The sequence below is a fragment of the Anticarsia gemmatalis genome, chromosome 27 (assembly GCF_050436995.1).
Source record: "Anticarsia gemmatalis isolate Benzon Research Colony breed Stoneville strain chromosome 27, ilAntGemm2 primary, whole genome shotgun sequence".
NCBI lineage: Eukaryota > Metazoa > Arthropoda > Insecta > Lepidoptera > Erebidae > Anticarsia > Anticarsia gemmatalis.
Window position 1 is genome coordinate 2,913,490 of NC_134771.1, and position 17,729 is coordinate 2,931,218.

A 17,729-nucleotide genomic window follows, 5' to 3' on the forward strand; every position below is an offset into this window, starting at 1 on the left:
AGTCGTCACCAGTCTTACCGCGGGGTATCATGTTATAACCCAGATAACTTTACCTTTTAATTTTAAGTGATACTATAATAATATGAAAAAAAATCTAAGAGATTCTGGCTAAGTATCAACAACCGCGCGGATCAATCTCAGGGTAAGCAACGCTTTCCGATAATGCCGGTACGGAACTTAGTAATCGAGTACTAAGACATCTAACATCACGCTAGGAACTATAGCAGTAGCCAGAGTAAGTAAAACTACGTAACACAGATAGTTAAATACACTTACCCTAAAAACTCTGCCACAACTATTCCATGACCATAAAATACAATAAAATAAATAAATTTAACCCATTAATGTCCCACTGCTGGGCAAGGGTCTCCTCCCGCAATGAGGGAGGGGTTATTATACAAGTGTTAATAAAATAAGTATCTCAGTAAAAAATCCCCTTTATTTCATAATTACAATAACAAATTAAATGCCATACATAATTCAATCACATGTATTATATTATTCCATTAATTTTTGTTACAAAATACAGTTTCGAAGCAATACATACCTAACTTGTCTAAATTTTAATATAAAATGGTCCTCAGTATTTCATGAAAACATTTCAGGAGGTACTTTAGCTATAAAATGTAGATTTAGAATTCATCTTGAGCCACTTTTATTTTTATACATATTATTTCGTCATGAAACTTTACTAGACCAGACTACTAAGTATTTGTACCGTTTGGGAATCGAACTCACAACCCTTGTGCAATAGTCATACTGTGTCCACTTTTTAAATTAACCCTCTTATTCATAAACGCACTATAAACCTATTTTAGTTAAACAACTACTAAAATATGTTTTCTCTCTTTCATTTCGCTAAGGAGTGAAAGAAACAAAACACTTCATAAGCCTTTCATAACTTCATATATTTTTATGAATAAGAGGGTTATTTTTTTTCAAAATGTCATTAGTATTTAAATAGTCTTTTTACTACAAAAACTGTATTGCTTCGAAACTGTATATGTAATTTATTATAAATATTATGAATAACTACATAAGATCCTTGATTTACACCAAACATTTAAATTCACATATAACTAACACATATATACTTGCGAATGTGATTTATTTTGTAACCTTGTTGATTTTACTTATAAAACTGCGGCACATACTTTTCCATGTTATGTGTGTATAAGAAATTACTCGCGCAACTTCGCTTGCGTCACATAAGAGAGAATGGGTCAAAATTTTCCCCGTTTTTGTAACATTTTTTACTGGTTCTCTGCTCCTATTGGTCGTAGCGTGATGATATATAGCCTATAGCCTTCCTCGATAAATGGGCTATCTAACACTGAAAGATTTTTTCAAATCGGACACGTAGTTCCTGAGATTAGCGTTCAAACAAACAAACTCTTCAGCTTTATAATTTTAGGAAAGATAATTATATCACTTATTTCATCGTATCGTAACGTATTATATAAAACAGTCTGTCGCCCAAGACGCGGTACATGCAACATCGTGTAACTACGACACACATACGTCAGCGTACAAACAAGATAAGTTTTACCTTATAAGATATATCTTATATATAAAATTTCCATGTCACAATGTTAGTTACCGTACTCCTCCGAAACGGCTTGACTGATTCTCATGAAATTTGTGAGCATATTGAATAGGTCTGCGAATCAGCCAACATTTATTTTTCATACCCCTAAGTGACACTATTTATTTTTTATTTAAATGGCAAAGCGACGTTTGCCTGGTCAGCTAGTAGATATATAAGATTTATAAGTAAAACCAACAAGAGTTTTTTGAAACAATACAAGTGTAAGGGTTATTGACATTTATATAAACTAACATGTAACTACATCTGACTTAGCCGGTAAGGTGGAATAACTGCACAATTATAAATATTATATGTACAGACAATAGTATATATTTATTTTATTATGTACTAGTCATTACCACACACTTGTTCAGCGTGGTGGACTCAAGACCAGAACCCTGCCTCATTTCATAAGTAGACTGTATTCAGAAGAACTTAGAAGAGGAGCCTGAACCCTCCCTCATTCCAGAATGAGACATTTGCCAGAAGTCAGCAGTGGGACAGTAATGGTTGAGCATTTGCCACCTACACAAAAGTGGTCGTGAGTTCAAAACTTAACACACTAATGTCTTTTCGAAGTTTTGTGTGTATTAGAAATAATTATCACTTGTTTAACGACAAAGAAAAGCATCTACGTATACGTGCGTGTGTGTACACGTAACAGTAATTTCTCCTCGTGAGTCCACACACCGACTGTCGTACTGTCTATGTATGTTAAAAAGTGTGTCTGTGCATTTCGATACTCACACTGTAGATATGAAACTTTATTTTGAAAAAATTGAAATAATTAGGTTAACTATTTTCATATGAACATACTCCAGTTTTCGAAATTATTCGAAATTAGAGAGTATGTACGAATCTAATAGAAGCAAAATTAATATGGCGTCGTCTTATCACAACAAAAGAAAAATATTTTTTGTGTCAAAGGTTATTTTATTTAACTAAATATATTCTATTGTCTGTACATAAAAACTAAACTATATATCACATAAAAATTACCAACAAACAACTTAATTACCACTTAAACAATAAAATGAAAATATATGAAAAATAAAATATAATGTATTATTTTTTATTTAACTAAAAATATAGGTAACAATGTTTAAATTCTTTGAATATTTATTATAAAGCGAGTTGGCGACCCATGGCGTTTGAGAATGCCTCGAGAAAAGGACAAAAAATATTGAATTAGCTGAAACTAAAAAAAATGTGTTTTTGAGCCAAATTATTGTGTAAATGGGGGATTGATCTTGTTCAAATTTCAACCATCTCCATTTGAATAAAGATTTTAAAAAGAGGTTTTTATTTAGGATTTCGTAAAAATGTAGTTTATAGTTAGTTCGCGTTGAAAACTTATTTCTGTTAACAACATAACACTACAATTTATGGGAAAAGGTTCAGTGCAAGAACGACTTTAATCGAGGCACACTCAATTTAGTAACTGATAAAAAAATAACTTATAATAACCGAATACCCATACAAAACTCGCCTCTTCTCAACAATATGAAAAATGCAACGATTCAACTATATTATTTGTAAACGCATTTACATTACTCGGGCGATTACAAACGTGCGAACTACGTCATATCAATTTATCTGGCTCTCTCGCTCGCACTTACACATTGTCACATTCCTATGAGACAGATTATGACGTTGTAAGGTATACAATTTATCGTATGGTTAGTGGTCAACCTAGTGTCAAAGTTGTTCAAGCCGCCCGAAGGCCTTTGACGTGGCTTAACGACTGTTATCTTAATTGACAACAACCGGAACTGAATCTTTGTTTCGTTATTTTGATAAATGCGTTTATAAATAATCATATTTTGGATGAAATGGACCAACCCTTATAAATACATGGATATGAAGTGACATAGTGTATTTTATTAAACTAACTATAAATAAATATTATTATAATTGAGTGTGAAAGCTGTTGAAAATTTACAATTTTTATGAAAATGGCAAAATTACTAAAAACTTGCATTTAATTAAGAAAATGTGAACATATTAAGAGATATTAAAACTGAATTAATAGGTGATGTAATAGGTAATATTTGATGTTTACCAAAATGTGATTTGCTAGACAGCTGTTTCTGGCCAGTGTGGTGGACTCAAGGCCTTACCCCTCCCTCATTACGAGAGGAGACCCTTGCCCAGCAGTGAGACAATTAAATTAAAATTATTATTGTTATAGCCAAAAAAATATATTTCGAATGTGGTCGACGTGTTTTCGAAAAATCGGAGAACATACAAAAACATTCGTGACGAATTGAGAACCTCTTTCTTTTGTTCGAAGTCGGTTAGAAAGAAAACTATGGAAATATACTACTATGTTTTTCTTTATTTATTATTATATTATAGTATATAATAAAGTACACTATGCCACAGTGGGTATATATTACAAAACACCGATATCTAGTGTTATCTGCCACTTAACCGACAGACTGTGCTTATCACTATGTCTTGTGTATCGTTGTGACCTGCAAATAACAACATAATAAATAACAACATATAAATAAATAAATAATAATAATGTTAGTAAATCTACTTTAACAAACAACTTCTATAATAATTACTACTTTTACTATATTAAAATGTGACTTCATGAAAGTAACTTTTTTTAAACCTTATTCATTTATGCAAAAGTTAATGATAATAATTATGTCTTCTTCGTCAAATATCGGCCAAACCGAGCAGTTTCATAGAAGCTAACTGCTGCAGAATTATGGTCGGGGAAAAAGTCTTTTCGCATTATAGTATGTATGCACTTGTAATAAAATCTTTTCTCTACACAAAAAAGCTCGATATTTGGGTACCTCACGAGCTCACTGAAAGAAACCTAATGAACCGTGTACTCATTTGTGATTCTTCAAACCAAAGAGAATTTATTACAAGTTCATACATACTATAATGTGAAAAGACTTTTTCCCCGACATAATTATATATTAATGTGTTTTCATCATTATCATTTGTCTTTGGACTTACAACCCACCATAAAACGAAATGCGTCATCACCCACTAGGGGACGGTATCGCCCACTTTGGAAACATACACTATAAACAAAGTCCTGCACAGTTATCTCGTTTCAACGAAACTGGTCACCATAGCAAAACATCGGACATTATTATTAATAGTAAATTTAATTTTGCTTCAGCTGGGATAAGAACTGGTATACTCACGTTACGTGGTGCGGCGCTGCAGGCGCGCGGCGAGCCTGTAGGCGAGGAAGGGCCACACGAACAGCAGCGCCAGCGTGGGCGCGCTCAGCTCCTGCCACGGCCAGCGCCAGCCGCGGGACACTTGCTGCGACACAAACAATATCATATTAATATATTTAAACTAGCTGACCCGGCAATCGTTGCTTTGCCATATAAATTAAAAAGAAATAGTATATGAAACTATAAATAAGGGTATGAAAAATAGATGTTGGCCGATTCTCAGACCTACTCAATATGCTCACAAAATTTCATGAGAATCGGTCAAGCCGTTTCGGAGGAGTATGGCAACGAAAACTGTGACGCGAGAATTTTATATATTAGATAACAACTATAGTCTGACAACTAAGTAAAGAGTCTTGTATATATGGTTTGCGGTTGGCGGAGGCATACAACATTTAAACAAGATAATTAAATATTAATTGAAATTGTTAATTCAGTGATCAATTTATCTGTAAATCATTTTATTTGTTTCAATCTTGTGCACAATAAATTTGTTCTCATATGTTTTAATGTAGTAAGTTCTACTTTCCTTCGGGGTTAAAGAAATATTTTTTCCGAACTTTCTGATGCTGTATCTTTATTCAAAAATTACATACATATTTTATTTTTGTAAATTAGGATTACTTTAATGTTTTTAACGTAGTTTAAAGCTATGTGCCCCTTTCATGACATTATCATAATTCTGAGCCCCTATAGCTGTAATTTCACTATACTCACATCCAATATTCTGCGATCACCCTCTACTGCTTTCCTTAGAGCAGCGACATCAGCCTCCAGCCGCGCCAGCGTGCCTGGTAGCTGTTCTAGCACCTTTAGATCTGTGGAACATATTCAAATTCAATGTTATTTATATATAAACTATAGTTAAGCACGGGTCTTCTATCATAATGAGAGAAATTAGACCTGAGTCTACAACGAGTAAAGCCAAGGATAAGTTTATTTTTTTCCTTGTAACCAATGTCTTTCCAAATAGTATAGTTATGTGTGTATTAGAAATAATTATCTCTTGTTACATCGGTGAAGGAAAACATCGTGTTGACATCTTGTATGTAATAAGAGTTCTTGAAGATTTGTTAAGTCCTCAACCCATTTGGCCAGCGTTGTGAGCTTAACTCCTCTCTCATTACGGTAGGAGACCCTTGCCCAGCAGTGGGAAAGTAATAGGTTAAAAAAAAGAAAAAATCATTGCCTAACAGCAAGGAAAATAGTGATTTAAATGTATTCATATACCTTTAAATTAAATAATAATAATCCCAACCCACACTTAGCCAGCGTGGTTGGACTCAAGGCCTAACTCCTCTCTCATTACGGTAGGAGACCCTTGCCAAGCAGTGGGACAGAAACGGGTTAAAAAAGAAAAAAACATTGCCTATCAGCAAGAAAATAGTGATTTAAATGTATTCATATACCTTTAAATTAAATAATAATAATCCCAACCCACACTTAGCCAGCGTGGTTGGACTCAAGGCCTAACTCCTCCCTCATTACGGTAGGAGACCCTTGCCCAGCAGTGGGACAGTAATGAGTTAAAAAAAAAGAAAAAAACATCACCTAACAGCAAGGAAAGTAATGATTTAAATATATTCATATACCTTTAAATTTAATAATAATAATCCCAACCCACATTTATCCTTGGATTCAAAGCCTAACTCTTCTCTCATTACGGGAGTAGACTCGCCCAGCAGTGGGACAGTAATGGGTTAAATAATTAATTAATTAATGTTAATCTCACGTGTAAGTTGTGACGTAATTTGATGCGCGTGTCCATTGCTGAGTCGCGGCGCGGTGCTGGTGTTCCTCTGAGGGGCGGGCGGCGGCGCCTGTATCGCTCCCACGCTGTATGCGGCCTGCTCGTCCGGGTCACTCTGTAATTGTACCATGTTATCTGTCAATATACTACTGGAATAATCGTCAAATATTCACACTTATAGTCGTTACTATTAAGGTCAATTTGGGTAACTTTGAATCATTTGGGTAACATTAACAGTGGGAATATGAACTAGTTTCGATTATTTTTTCATATGAAACCAACACAATTGATAAAGGTTTTGTTTTAGTTTTGCAAACTTTTATCAATTGTGTCAATGCTACCCAAATGATTCAAAGTTAGCCAGGTTGACTGTACTAAATCTACCACTAGCTGGGAAAGGGGGTAAAGCCTTATGAGAAGAGCTAGCGAGTGAATCACGACCACTCTTTTCAATCACCAAAGATTTAGAATGTGGTTGAATATCTAATAAGATAGTACTGGAATACTAGACATATTAGCTTCAAGAGAGAGAAATACAAGAGATATAGACAAAGAATGCAGATAACGGAACAAATTTAAATAATAGTAAATGTATAAAGTTAATTAAGTAAATAATATTAGGTCGGGGAAAAAGTCTTTTCGCATTATAGTATGTATGAACTTGTAATAAAATCTCTTTGGCTTCAAGAATCACAAATGAGTACACGGTTCATTAGGTTTCTTTCAGTGAGCTCGTGAGGTACCCAAATATCGAGCTTTTTTGTGTAGAGAAAAGATTTTATTACAAGTTCATACATACTATAATGCGAAAAGACTTTTTCCCCGACTTAATGCGTTCCATCAAGCCACCACCGATTAGTGCAATGCTACAATCCCATAGTGTCTTTTAGGGTTGTTTCTCGTTTCCACTGATGCGGACCTTTTTTGAGTCAGAAAAATGCATTACTGCATGCCCCGCTTCAGAGAGGAATCGGATGGAATGCAACTTGGGCATACCGACGAAAAACCTAACAGTGTTCTTTCCACGGTCACTATAAGGTGACCAGGACGCGATACCTCGAAGTAGATAGAACCACTGAAGCAGACCTGGGTGGGGCAGTGGTTGTCAAAGAATCAACCAATGACTCTTAACACTGACGCGAAGTGAAGATGTCGGGCACTGTGATTGGTCATTTCAATCGCGGTCCACTGTCATTGTTTCATTCTATCTATCTATCGTATGGTTAGTGGTCAACCTAGTTTCAAAGTTGTTCAAGCCGCCAGAAAGGCCTTTGACATGGCTTAACGACTGTTATCTTAATTGACAACAACCGGGACCGACTTTTACGTGTCCTCTAAAGCACGGAGACGCTCAGTTCAAATACCACTATGCGGTCACCCATCTATCGTCTACCGACCGGCGAGCACAACTGGCTATGAGCGCTTCAACACTGTTTCATTGGAAACACACCGTAATACTCTAACCCCCGGTTTCTGAGTACATTTAAGGGTAGTTTATCTATTCAATATCGTTTTTTACATGAGTTTTGACATTATTGAATAGATAAACTACCGCTAACTGTACCTCAGAAACCGGGGGTAAGCAAGCTAAAGCTTTCCCTGCCTGCTCATTCCGTGCTGTATCCAGCGAGTATTAGTTACAAATACGTACAATACTAACATCTACTGTGTCGATATACTCGTCCTCGGAGTCGTGGCGCGGCCGCGGCGGCGGCGACTGACCGCGTCTGGGAGATGATGCGCCGCTTACTGACCTAGAACCTGGATAGACAAACATACATTATATATAACAATATTTTATAGTATAACATACATCATCATGGCCTGTGTCCATCTATTGCAGATGATTCAAGTTAGTTAGTTAGTTAGTTTAACATACATCCATACATACATAAAATCACGCCTATTATCCATAAGGGTAGACTAAGAGACCAAGGAACGTAACTTAGTACGATCCTTACAAACTTCCCTTGTCTCATTCACATCCATATCTTGTCATACAGGACCGCCGGTTACGAGTAGCACCTGATCTTTGTGCAAGACATATTGTGATGGTCGCACGCAATGAACGAGCACGTATATGGGCGTATACGTAAGATAAGTCGAAATTGTACTAAAAACTACAACTAGTAACTCAATGACTTACTATTTCGACAAGATTTATGGTATATTCCCAGTTGTCCCCTGTACCTGTAACACTGTCTCCCGGGGTTACAATTGGGAATTTTTCTACTTGTATTCCCAACTGTCAACCCGAGGGACAGCATTAGACGGGACAAGCGAAAATTTACCAAAATATTAAAAACATTATTGTTGTACGGGTCTTAACAACAAAGATCTATCCAAGTTTACCAGCAGATTCAAATGTAGTGTAATACTCACATACAGGTGAGTTGTGTTCAGACCGTACTCGCGCCAGCACGTCGCCGGCGACCAGCTCCAGGTCTGTGTTGGGGAACCCTTGGTCGTCGTCGTCCACTGACAGGAACGACGCTACATCTGAGCTGTATGACATCGTTTCTACTATCTGAAAGAACGAGGAAAAACATGGATTACTAGCTGACCCGCGCAACTTCGCTTGCAATTTATTTCCCGTTTTTGTAACATTTTTTATTGCTAGTCTGCTCCTATTCGTCGTAGCGTGATGATATAGCCTATAGCCTTCCTCGATAAATGGACTATCTAACACTGAAAGAATTTTTCAAATCGGACCAGTAGTTCCTGAGATTAGCGCGTTCAAACAAACAAACAAACTCTTCAGCTTTATAATCTTAGTATAGACTAGCTGACCCGCGCAACTTCGCTTGCGTCACATAAGAGAGAATGGATCCCAATTTTCCCCGTTTTTGTAACACTTTTTACTCATGCTCTGCTCCTATTGGTCGTAGCGTGATGATATGTAGCCTATAGCCTTCCTCGATATGGGTTATCTAACAGTGAAAGAATTTTTCAAATCGGACCAGTAGTTCCTGAGATTAGCGCGTTCAAACAAACAAACAAACTCTTCAGCTTTATTCAGCTCTTTATATTAGTATAGATAAATGTATAAGTGACGATTGGTATAAGATGGTACCTCCCACACAAGTGGTTGGAGGTTCGAACCCGAGGCAACACACCAATGAAGGTTTCGCGCGAGGAGACCCTTGCCCAGCAGTGGGAGATTCCGGAGATGTGTGACGACTTCTCAATCGGTATATGGGTGTCGTAAACAATTATTTTGCTTGACTAGAATGCTACCATAGGCCTTCTATTATGCGGTGGTATTGAGCCCAGCTTTTGTACAGTCAGGCTGAAACAGCGTTTTATGATTTGGCCAATGCCTGATTGTTTTTTATTGTAAATATTTCAGATGACTTCAGATTCAGAAACTCAGATTGCAAGGCCCTTAGTCGATATTACCTAACGATATGCCGGTCATGTTTTTTGACCATTCAGTTATGATAGTGATAAAATATAGATCTTCTTATCGTATGGTTAGTGGTCAACTTAGTGTCAAAGCTGTTCACGCCGCCTGAAGGCCTTTGATGTAGCTTAAAAATATACTTTGAACCACTACTCCTGAAATGTATATTATTAAGGAGAGGGAATATTTTGGACTTATATTTGAACCTATATCAGACTAATAAATTCTTGTATGAAATAATTTCGACCTGATTCCACCCCACTACAGATAGCCAGCTCAAGATAACCTACTGATACACGACAGTTGAGACACCAATGTGAATATAATGTTATTGTAATCAAATACACACTGCACTATCTCTGAGTACATGTCAATATTGATTTATGTTCTCAACACTCACACACTCAACATAAACGGATTTATTTCTACGATTACATTGTTTTTGAACATTTACATTTCAGGATTTTAAATTCTTCCAAATAAATCTTGATTTTCTTGATTTGATTGATTGATTTCTTGATTTTAAAAAGACAACTCCCGCACTAAGAATTGCTCTTGTGTCGCGGGGACTTTTACAAACATACAAACAACGGACACAAAGCACAACCAGACCCGAAACAATTATTTGTGGATCGCACAAATAATTGCTCCGTGTGGGAATCGAACCCACGACCTCCCGACGCAGTGGTATTGGCGTGGTGACCTAAACCACTGCGCCACGGAAATATTAAGTTCGCAGTAGTAATTAAAATAAGCTTTCTAACGATATCCTTTTAGGCAACGAATTTGTAACCTCCTCTTTCTTTTAAAAAAAAACAACTCTCGCATTAATAATTGCCCTTGTGTCGCGGGACTTTAACAAACAACTGTATATTCGTGAGCTCTCAGTGTGTAAATATAATACCTTGTGTAATTCGTCGACGTACGCCTGCATCGCTTCGTCTTTTGTCATATTGCCCAATTTGTTCCATGATTCCCATTTTGCTCTGAAAGAAAAAACAAAATTAATTAATTATTATAATTGTTATTATTTTTATGGACAGTGCCTGTATGTAATCTGTACATACAGGCACTTCAATAAGTGGTAGTCAATAGGCCACATAGGCACCCATGAGGCCATAAGTAGCCATGACACAATGACATTATCTTCGCAAAAAAAAAAATTGTTTGACTGAGCCATAAATGCCTGTTTATGGGAGTAGTTTAACGTTAAAATGGCTGTTTGGTTAAGAGACCTTGATGTGCGAGTGTGATGTACGCAGGAAAATGTCATAAGCAATGATGATGGAAACTCACCTGTTAACTACGTCCCAGAATCCCGGTTTCGGTTTATCGCATGGTCCCTCTGTGGCTTGCTTGAAGTAGCTGTAGAAACGCAGCATCAACTCATTGCTCGGCTGATATGACCCTGGAAAAGATGAGAGAAATACTTGAGTTTTAGATATTCTTGACTGTAAGTTGGTAGGTGCTTGCCGCTGTGGCGCGGTCGGTAGTGTATGCGACTGGTAACCATGAGATCCCAGGTTCTAAGTGCTATTAATCTTCTCTAAAAGTAAGCAGGTTGGTACTCTTACTTTTTCAAGAGCTGAAAGGATCTCCTAGTATTGTTAGACGGAATTAATATCTTCTTTAATACGTAGTAGTGTGAAGAGAGAGTGAAGTTATGATGAACCTTATTTCTTTAATTAAAGGTACTACAGTTATATTGATCAAATCATCAACTTAAAAGATACACGATATCAGTTTTTAAAAAAAGTTTAAATTTTTAAGTGCATGAAACTCAATTACCAATATAAAACACATTATCAACTTTACTCTTACTTTATTTTATCAATACCAAAACAACAATATTTTGCTACAGCTGATCTCAATGAACCAAAACAATGCATTTTTTTAAACATAATCAAAAGTACGATATCGCAATACAAGGTCAGGCACAGATAACATATTTGCGTGGGCCAAGGAAACACGATACGGCTTGCTTGCATTTTTTTGGTTTTAATTATGCCCATTAACACTTTGGTTCAAATTAAGTATCGTTTAATTGTTCAGATACTAATTAACAATATACATACATAAATTACATCACGCTTATTTTACGCAAAGGCGTAAAGGCAGTGGTGTTTTACATACACCTACATCACTTACATGATGCCAGTTTCAATATGAATCCCATGTAATAGGGAGCGAACCTAATACCATATACCGGGCACGTTCCCAAAGTCCGGGCTACTTTACACTTTGCCCAACCCGGACATTGAACCCAAGATCTCGTGGTCAGCTGTCGTATATACTACAGCCTGAAGAACGCAGTGAACTATCCTTGACTGAAATGCTTGTACTCATTGAACGACTTAAAAAAATTACACAATAAAATAATCATCAGAATTTTAAAAATTCAAAATGAATATTGAAATCGCGATTCAGAACATGTCATATGCTTACTAGTTCAATTCCATTCCGATAGATGGCGTTACTATTTGTTTACAGTTTTTATCATAATATACGGAAATACATCCGTTAACCAGAAATAAGGGTTATTGCACTGTACACCGCAAAACATACTACATTTCTAATAAAATAATAGACAAAAAACTGCAACTATTACTTTAAATTAAATAGACTTGGAACATTAAACGTACATTCACTTTCTTACCAACTATTCTAGAATACAAAACATATTAATTACAATCGTTATATAAAGTAAAATGTTCTCTATTGTCATAGCAATAAAGTGCATTTTGAACTGCATTTCAAAGTGCCTTTGTTTGAAATAATCTTGAACCATTGACCTATTGTTACTTACGTGTTTATATAGAGGTTGCTATATCTAGTTGTTTTAATCGTTATAATTAAGACATTCGTGCACGTTACACGGAGGTGCTAATGCAATCTGCATTTGGAGTTAAGTGATGTGTATCGAGGTCTGGAAGTAGATGGGTGATCGTTTTTAAGTTTACGATTCTCAAAATGCGTTTTAAAAGTATGTATTATGAGTACAAACCGTAGCGGCGTGTACCTTGGCTATTTCTTGTCAAGAAAGTCTTCATCACAGTAGAAAGGCCACTACTTCTGGTTAACACGTAGCATTCTTATTACACGAAGGAATTCGGTATGCATAATATGATCACCCATCCACAGACTAATCTCGGATGAGAGATCTATCCGTACGGCTGTTATTACTTAGGCATGAGCCCCTCTGTTACTTAACCACAAGATTCTCCAATCATACCAAACAATAAAATTTAAACGTCAATTTACAAATGCAATTTGTAGTGACACGGAAATGTATGGAACATAAAACCTCTGAGCATACAAGAATCGCGTTCTAAGCTTGCTTCAAGGAAAATCACACGTTTTGAGTAAACATTATCTAGTTATTGAGCGAGTGTTTAAACTTTGTTTTAAAATAATCTTACCGTGAATGTTTAAATTAGTAGTAAGTATGGAAAAGTACCGGATTTTGAGTCGGTTTTTAAATCCGGGTAAAAATGCAGTGATTGTCAAATGGCACCTATTAACTTTTCTTCTACAAGTGGTCGAGATTTCAACCCTGAAAATAAGCGATTTGAATAAGCATAAAACAATTTTCTTTTATAAAAAATGATCTAGCCTAGTTTCCATAGGGGTCGACAGAGATCAAAGAACGCTACTTGCTTAAATGACTACAAAATGAGGACTCATCTATACTGATATTATAAAGCTGAAAAGTTTGTTTGTTTGAACGCGAATCTCAGGAACTACGGTCTGGTCCGATTTGAAAAATTGCGTGTTTGATAGCCCATTTATCGAGGAAGGCTATAGGCTATATATCATCACGCTACGACCAATGGTAGCAGAGTACCAGTAAAAAATGTTACAAAAACGGGCAATATTATGTTCCATTCCCTTATGTGACGCAAGCGAAGTTGCGCGGGTCAGCTAGTACATCATAATATGCATCTGCTGCTCCAATAAGAAGACCGGATAATAATCGTATTTGTTAATCCGGTTTATAAAATACTTATTTATATGCCGTAAATATTTATTAAGAAGCGAATCCTAATTCAGTGCAGTAGTTTTTACACTTAAGAGTAACAAACATGCAAACACACATCCATACATAGACTTACTTTCGCATTTATAACAGCAGTATATAAGGTACGGAAGTAGGAACACATAGTTAATTATTTACCATAGTAACGTACACTATTAATTAAAACTTATGTAAAATACAACGTTCTGCACTAAATTACTTGTTAATTGAACACTTAATGTAGACGGGTTCCTCGCCAATGTGTTATTATATGCAATGCTAATAATATAGAAATTCTAACTTGTTTGATGCAACACTCTAACAAATAAACTATGTTGGAGTCGGCTTCCAGTCTCACCGGATGCAGCTGAATACCAGTATTTTACATGGAACGACTGCCTATCGGAGCTCCACAACACAGTTACCTGTGTCATAACACGGTACCTTTCGGTAAGACTGGTTGTCAGACTTTCAAGCTTCTGACTACTGTTAACGATTGTCAAGGGTTGTTGAAAATGAAAGACGGGCCGCACAATTTAACGTGCCTTCCGAAACACGAAAGTTTCATCAAAATTGATTGAGTTTTTAAGAGGGACAGACAAAAATTTGTACCTGCACATATTTTTGTTAGTATATATTGCCCCATTTCCAAAAAAAACAACAATTTGTTAAGAAAATATACAAATATGTTGCCACCAAGTACTTTATATCGAAATTTTATTTATTTTTCATTGTATTTATATAATTAAATAACGTTATTATAAACAGCATAAGCATACAAGAAGCTTAAAAATTATCATTCTAATGTAATACTAATAAATTATAGTGGCTCGACGCCGGCCACCTTTCACGATAATGTTGTTGTCAACAAAAAATGTAAACGTCAAGCGTGAACCGTGAACTTGGACAGCGGTTTTCTTTTTTGTGAGGAATTTGGTATTTTCCAAAAACATAACCAATGGCCCGAAAAGACACGTAATTTTGACCATATTGCCTATATTGCAACCCGCAACAATCTATGCTTAACTGATGGTAGCAACACCAGATATAGGATAGGTTATTTGAAAACCATGCAAAGGAATGAAACTGGTCCTTAAACATTTAGTTTTGATTGACATTTCAGTCTTCGTCTTTAAAAATCGTCAATCGGGCTTAGATTCAATTTACCAGCCAATACATGCAATAGTTGCCTAAAAGAATTTGTCTTCTGTGAAGGTCACCAATTGTACTCCATTTTAAATTAATTGTATGAAATAAACGTATTATATTCTATGGTGTACAATAAAGAGATTTTTCAAAATCAAGCAAAACAGCAGCTACGGAAGTACAAAATGTTTTCTAATTACTGTATTAAACACAAAAAAACATTACCAAGTTATTAATAAGGGCAGACAACAATATTAATTACGAGTTCACGTTTCGTAAACCGTCTTTTTTCACTTTCCCAAAAAGTAAGAGGCGCTCATTTCGAAAATATTTTGGTTAATTGTAGTGTATTTTAATCGATATATCGTACATTAGTGGTCCTTTTTGAACATCGAGTTAAATTAAATTACTTTTTCTCAAAATATTTCGTGGTTAAGTGCTTTTTTTATATTTATGGTTTAAAAATACGGTTTTAATTTAACTTTTTAACAGATACACGAGATGTTCATTTAAAATCAGATTATATTTTTTTATTTATGGTAACGTTTTTTTTTACTGAAAGTCCTTTCACTGTCATTTGTAAGTTTAATGTACCTACCAATGTTTCCTGTCATTCGCAAAATAACGCAAGCCGCGTCAAAGGCATTCGGGCGGCTTGAACAACTTTGACACTAGGTTGACCATTAACAATACGATAAGAAGAAGAAGATTCGCAAAATAATAAATTAGGAAAAATCTGTAAATGCATCTCTCGTTATGAAAAGATTTTTGCCATTATGAATAGATTTGACGTCAAACATGTTTCAAATTACTTCATTTATAAATTATTATTAGACAGAAAATTTCAAATAATAGAATAAAAAACAAATAAATGCTTGAAGCTAAGTTAGTAATGACTTTTCTTCAGCTTCTGCAATTTTTTATTAAATACATTTTTAGTAAATAAAGTTAAAGGAGGGAAGGAAAAACGGGTACAGTTTTTCAAAAAAATGACCAGGCAGATAAATTAGATTACAAAATCTTCTGATTAGTAAATAAATACATCGTTTATATAAATCATAGAACGTTTTTCTACCTAGCCACATGGGACCCCAACAAACAACCGTTATCTAAACTTAATCGGCTCGTTTTGGACGGTGGCCGAAAAGAGAAAGTAATACCTACATGCGGTAGCCATCTTTTTTTGTTCAAACTATTCTTTTTTCTAAACGTAAACATTCACAGTAGTCATAGTTACTATATTTGGCACTAGATGGCGTTAAATCTTTTTGCAATTTCGTAATATTTTTTATTGATATCTTAATTTCAAGTAAACATGGTCACCTCGCCGCAATAACCTCAGCGCCGCGTGCGGTGGGTTCGAATCCCACCCGGGATAAATATTTGAGTGATGAGCACGAGTAGTTCTGAGCCTGGTTGTAGATGTATCTATACATATAAGTATGTATTAAGAAGTATATAAGTATGTTTATCAGTTATTTGGTCACCATAGTACAAGCTCTGCTCAGTTTGGAATCAAATGACTGTGTGAGTTGTCCAAAAATACTTATATATATTTTTTAAATCCCTATTTTCTCAACCCAACTCAAATTTAGGGATCCTAGGGTCCTAGTGGGGTGTCAGTTTTATTTAATCTCTTGTCTTTTCTAGTGTTAAGGGAACAAAGAAGCAAGGTCGCACAAGACCGGTGGTATAATATTATGCGAATAAAATTAATTATTTGTCTACTAATTAACCTATCACTACGACCTTTTATAATTACAATGAAATCGACTGCTATAATCTATAACCTTTGAACATTATAATAATTACTGTCATTTATCGCACATGAAACGAGTTTCACAAGTAATTGTGCTTTTATATTATAAAGATAGTCCTTGAATGTGTGTGAAATATAACAAACTGTGGGCTTGTGGCCTAGTTCTCATAATAAGGCGATTTTCTATATGAGGAAACTGATGCGATATGACAAAAGTTATGATAATGTGTCAAATTTATTCTAGTTATAATATTATAAGTAGAATGTTTTGCTGAACCACGCCAGAACTGCTGAACGGATTTTGATGTTTTTTTTCCGTAACCGTTAACTCGGGGGAAATCGTTCCTTGAGAACGACGTCGCAGGTGGAAGCTTATGTTCAATTGAACTAAACTAAAGAATTATAATGACTCATAAATAAGTTTTTGTTTATAAACAAATATATAAATACTTAATAAATCAGTCTAAAATCAACTCATGCTCACATTAATGTTTGCTATGTTATATGTAAAAGTCGAACTGACGACAACCGGTGTGCTGCGAACACAACCATTGCGCCATTGACGCTGCCTAATAAATTATGTATGTAAATAAAATCAATCAGTCTACTTATGAATAGAACATAAATATTGAATTCCACAAACCTAGGATTTATCAAAAATAAAATAGTACATTAAGATTTTTACGACTAACACACAAAACCCTATTCAAATTCAAAATAAAAATATGCATAATCTAAGCAAAAATGTTACAAAATTTCAAGTTCTTTTGAATATATTAAAAAAATCATAGGCTCATTCAATGTCAACATTACTCAATAGACAATAAAAAAAAACATATTTCAACTTAGGAAC

The 17,729-nt window shown here is 35.2% G+C and overlaps 1 protein-coding gene across 2 annotated transcripts in view; it reads right to left on the reverse strand.

Annotated features, from left to right (window-relative positions):
* Positions 1 to 421: 421 nt before the first annotated feature.
* Positions 422 to 17,729, reverse strand: part of LOC142984671 (uncharacterized) — a 35,131-nt gene continuing 17,823 nt past the window's right edge. Inside the window, exons 2-9 of one of the 2 annotated variants that reach the window (XM_076132424.1) lie at positions 11,253 to 11,364; positions 10,861 to 10,942; positions 8,936 to 9,080; positions 8,214 to 8,314; positions 6,536 to 6,668; positions 5,521 to 5,621; positions 4,765 to 4,888; positions 422 to 4,065 (exon numbers count right to left, since the gene is read on the reverse strand). In XM_076132424.1, coding sequence (XP_075988539.1) covers positions 4,766 to 4,888; positions 5,521 to 5,621; positions 6,536 to 6,668; positions 8,214 to 8,314; positions 8,936 to 9,080; positions 10,861 to 10,942; positions 11,253 to 11,364 — 797 coding nt within the window. In that variant the 3' untranslated portion in view covers positions 422 to 4,065; position 4,765. Of the gene's footprint in view, positions 4,066 to 4,764; positions 4,889 to 5,520; positions 5,622 to 6,535; positions 6,669 to 8,204; positions 8,315 to 8,935; positions 9,081 to 10,860; positions 10,943 to 11,252; positions 11,365 to 17,729 lie in introns of both variants that reach the window. The other variant, XM_076132423.1, reaches the window with a different exon arrangement.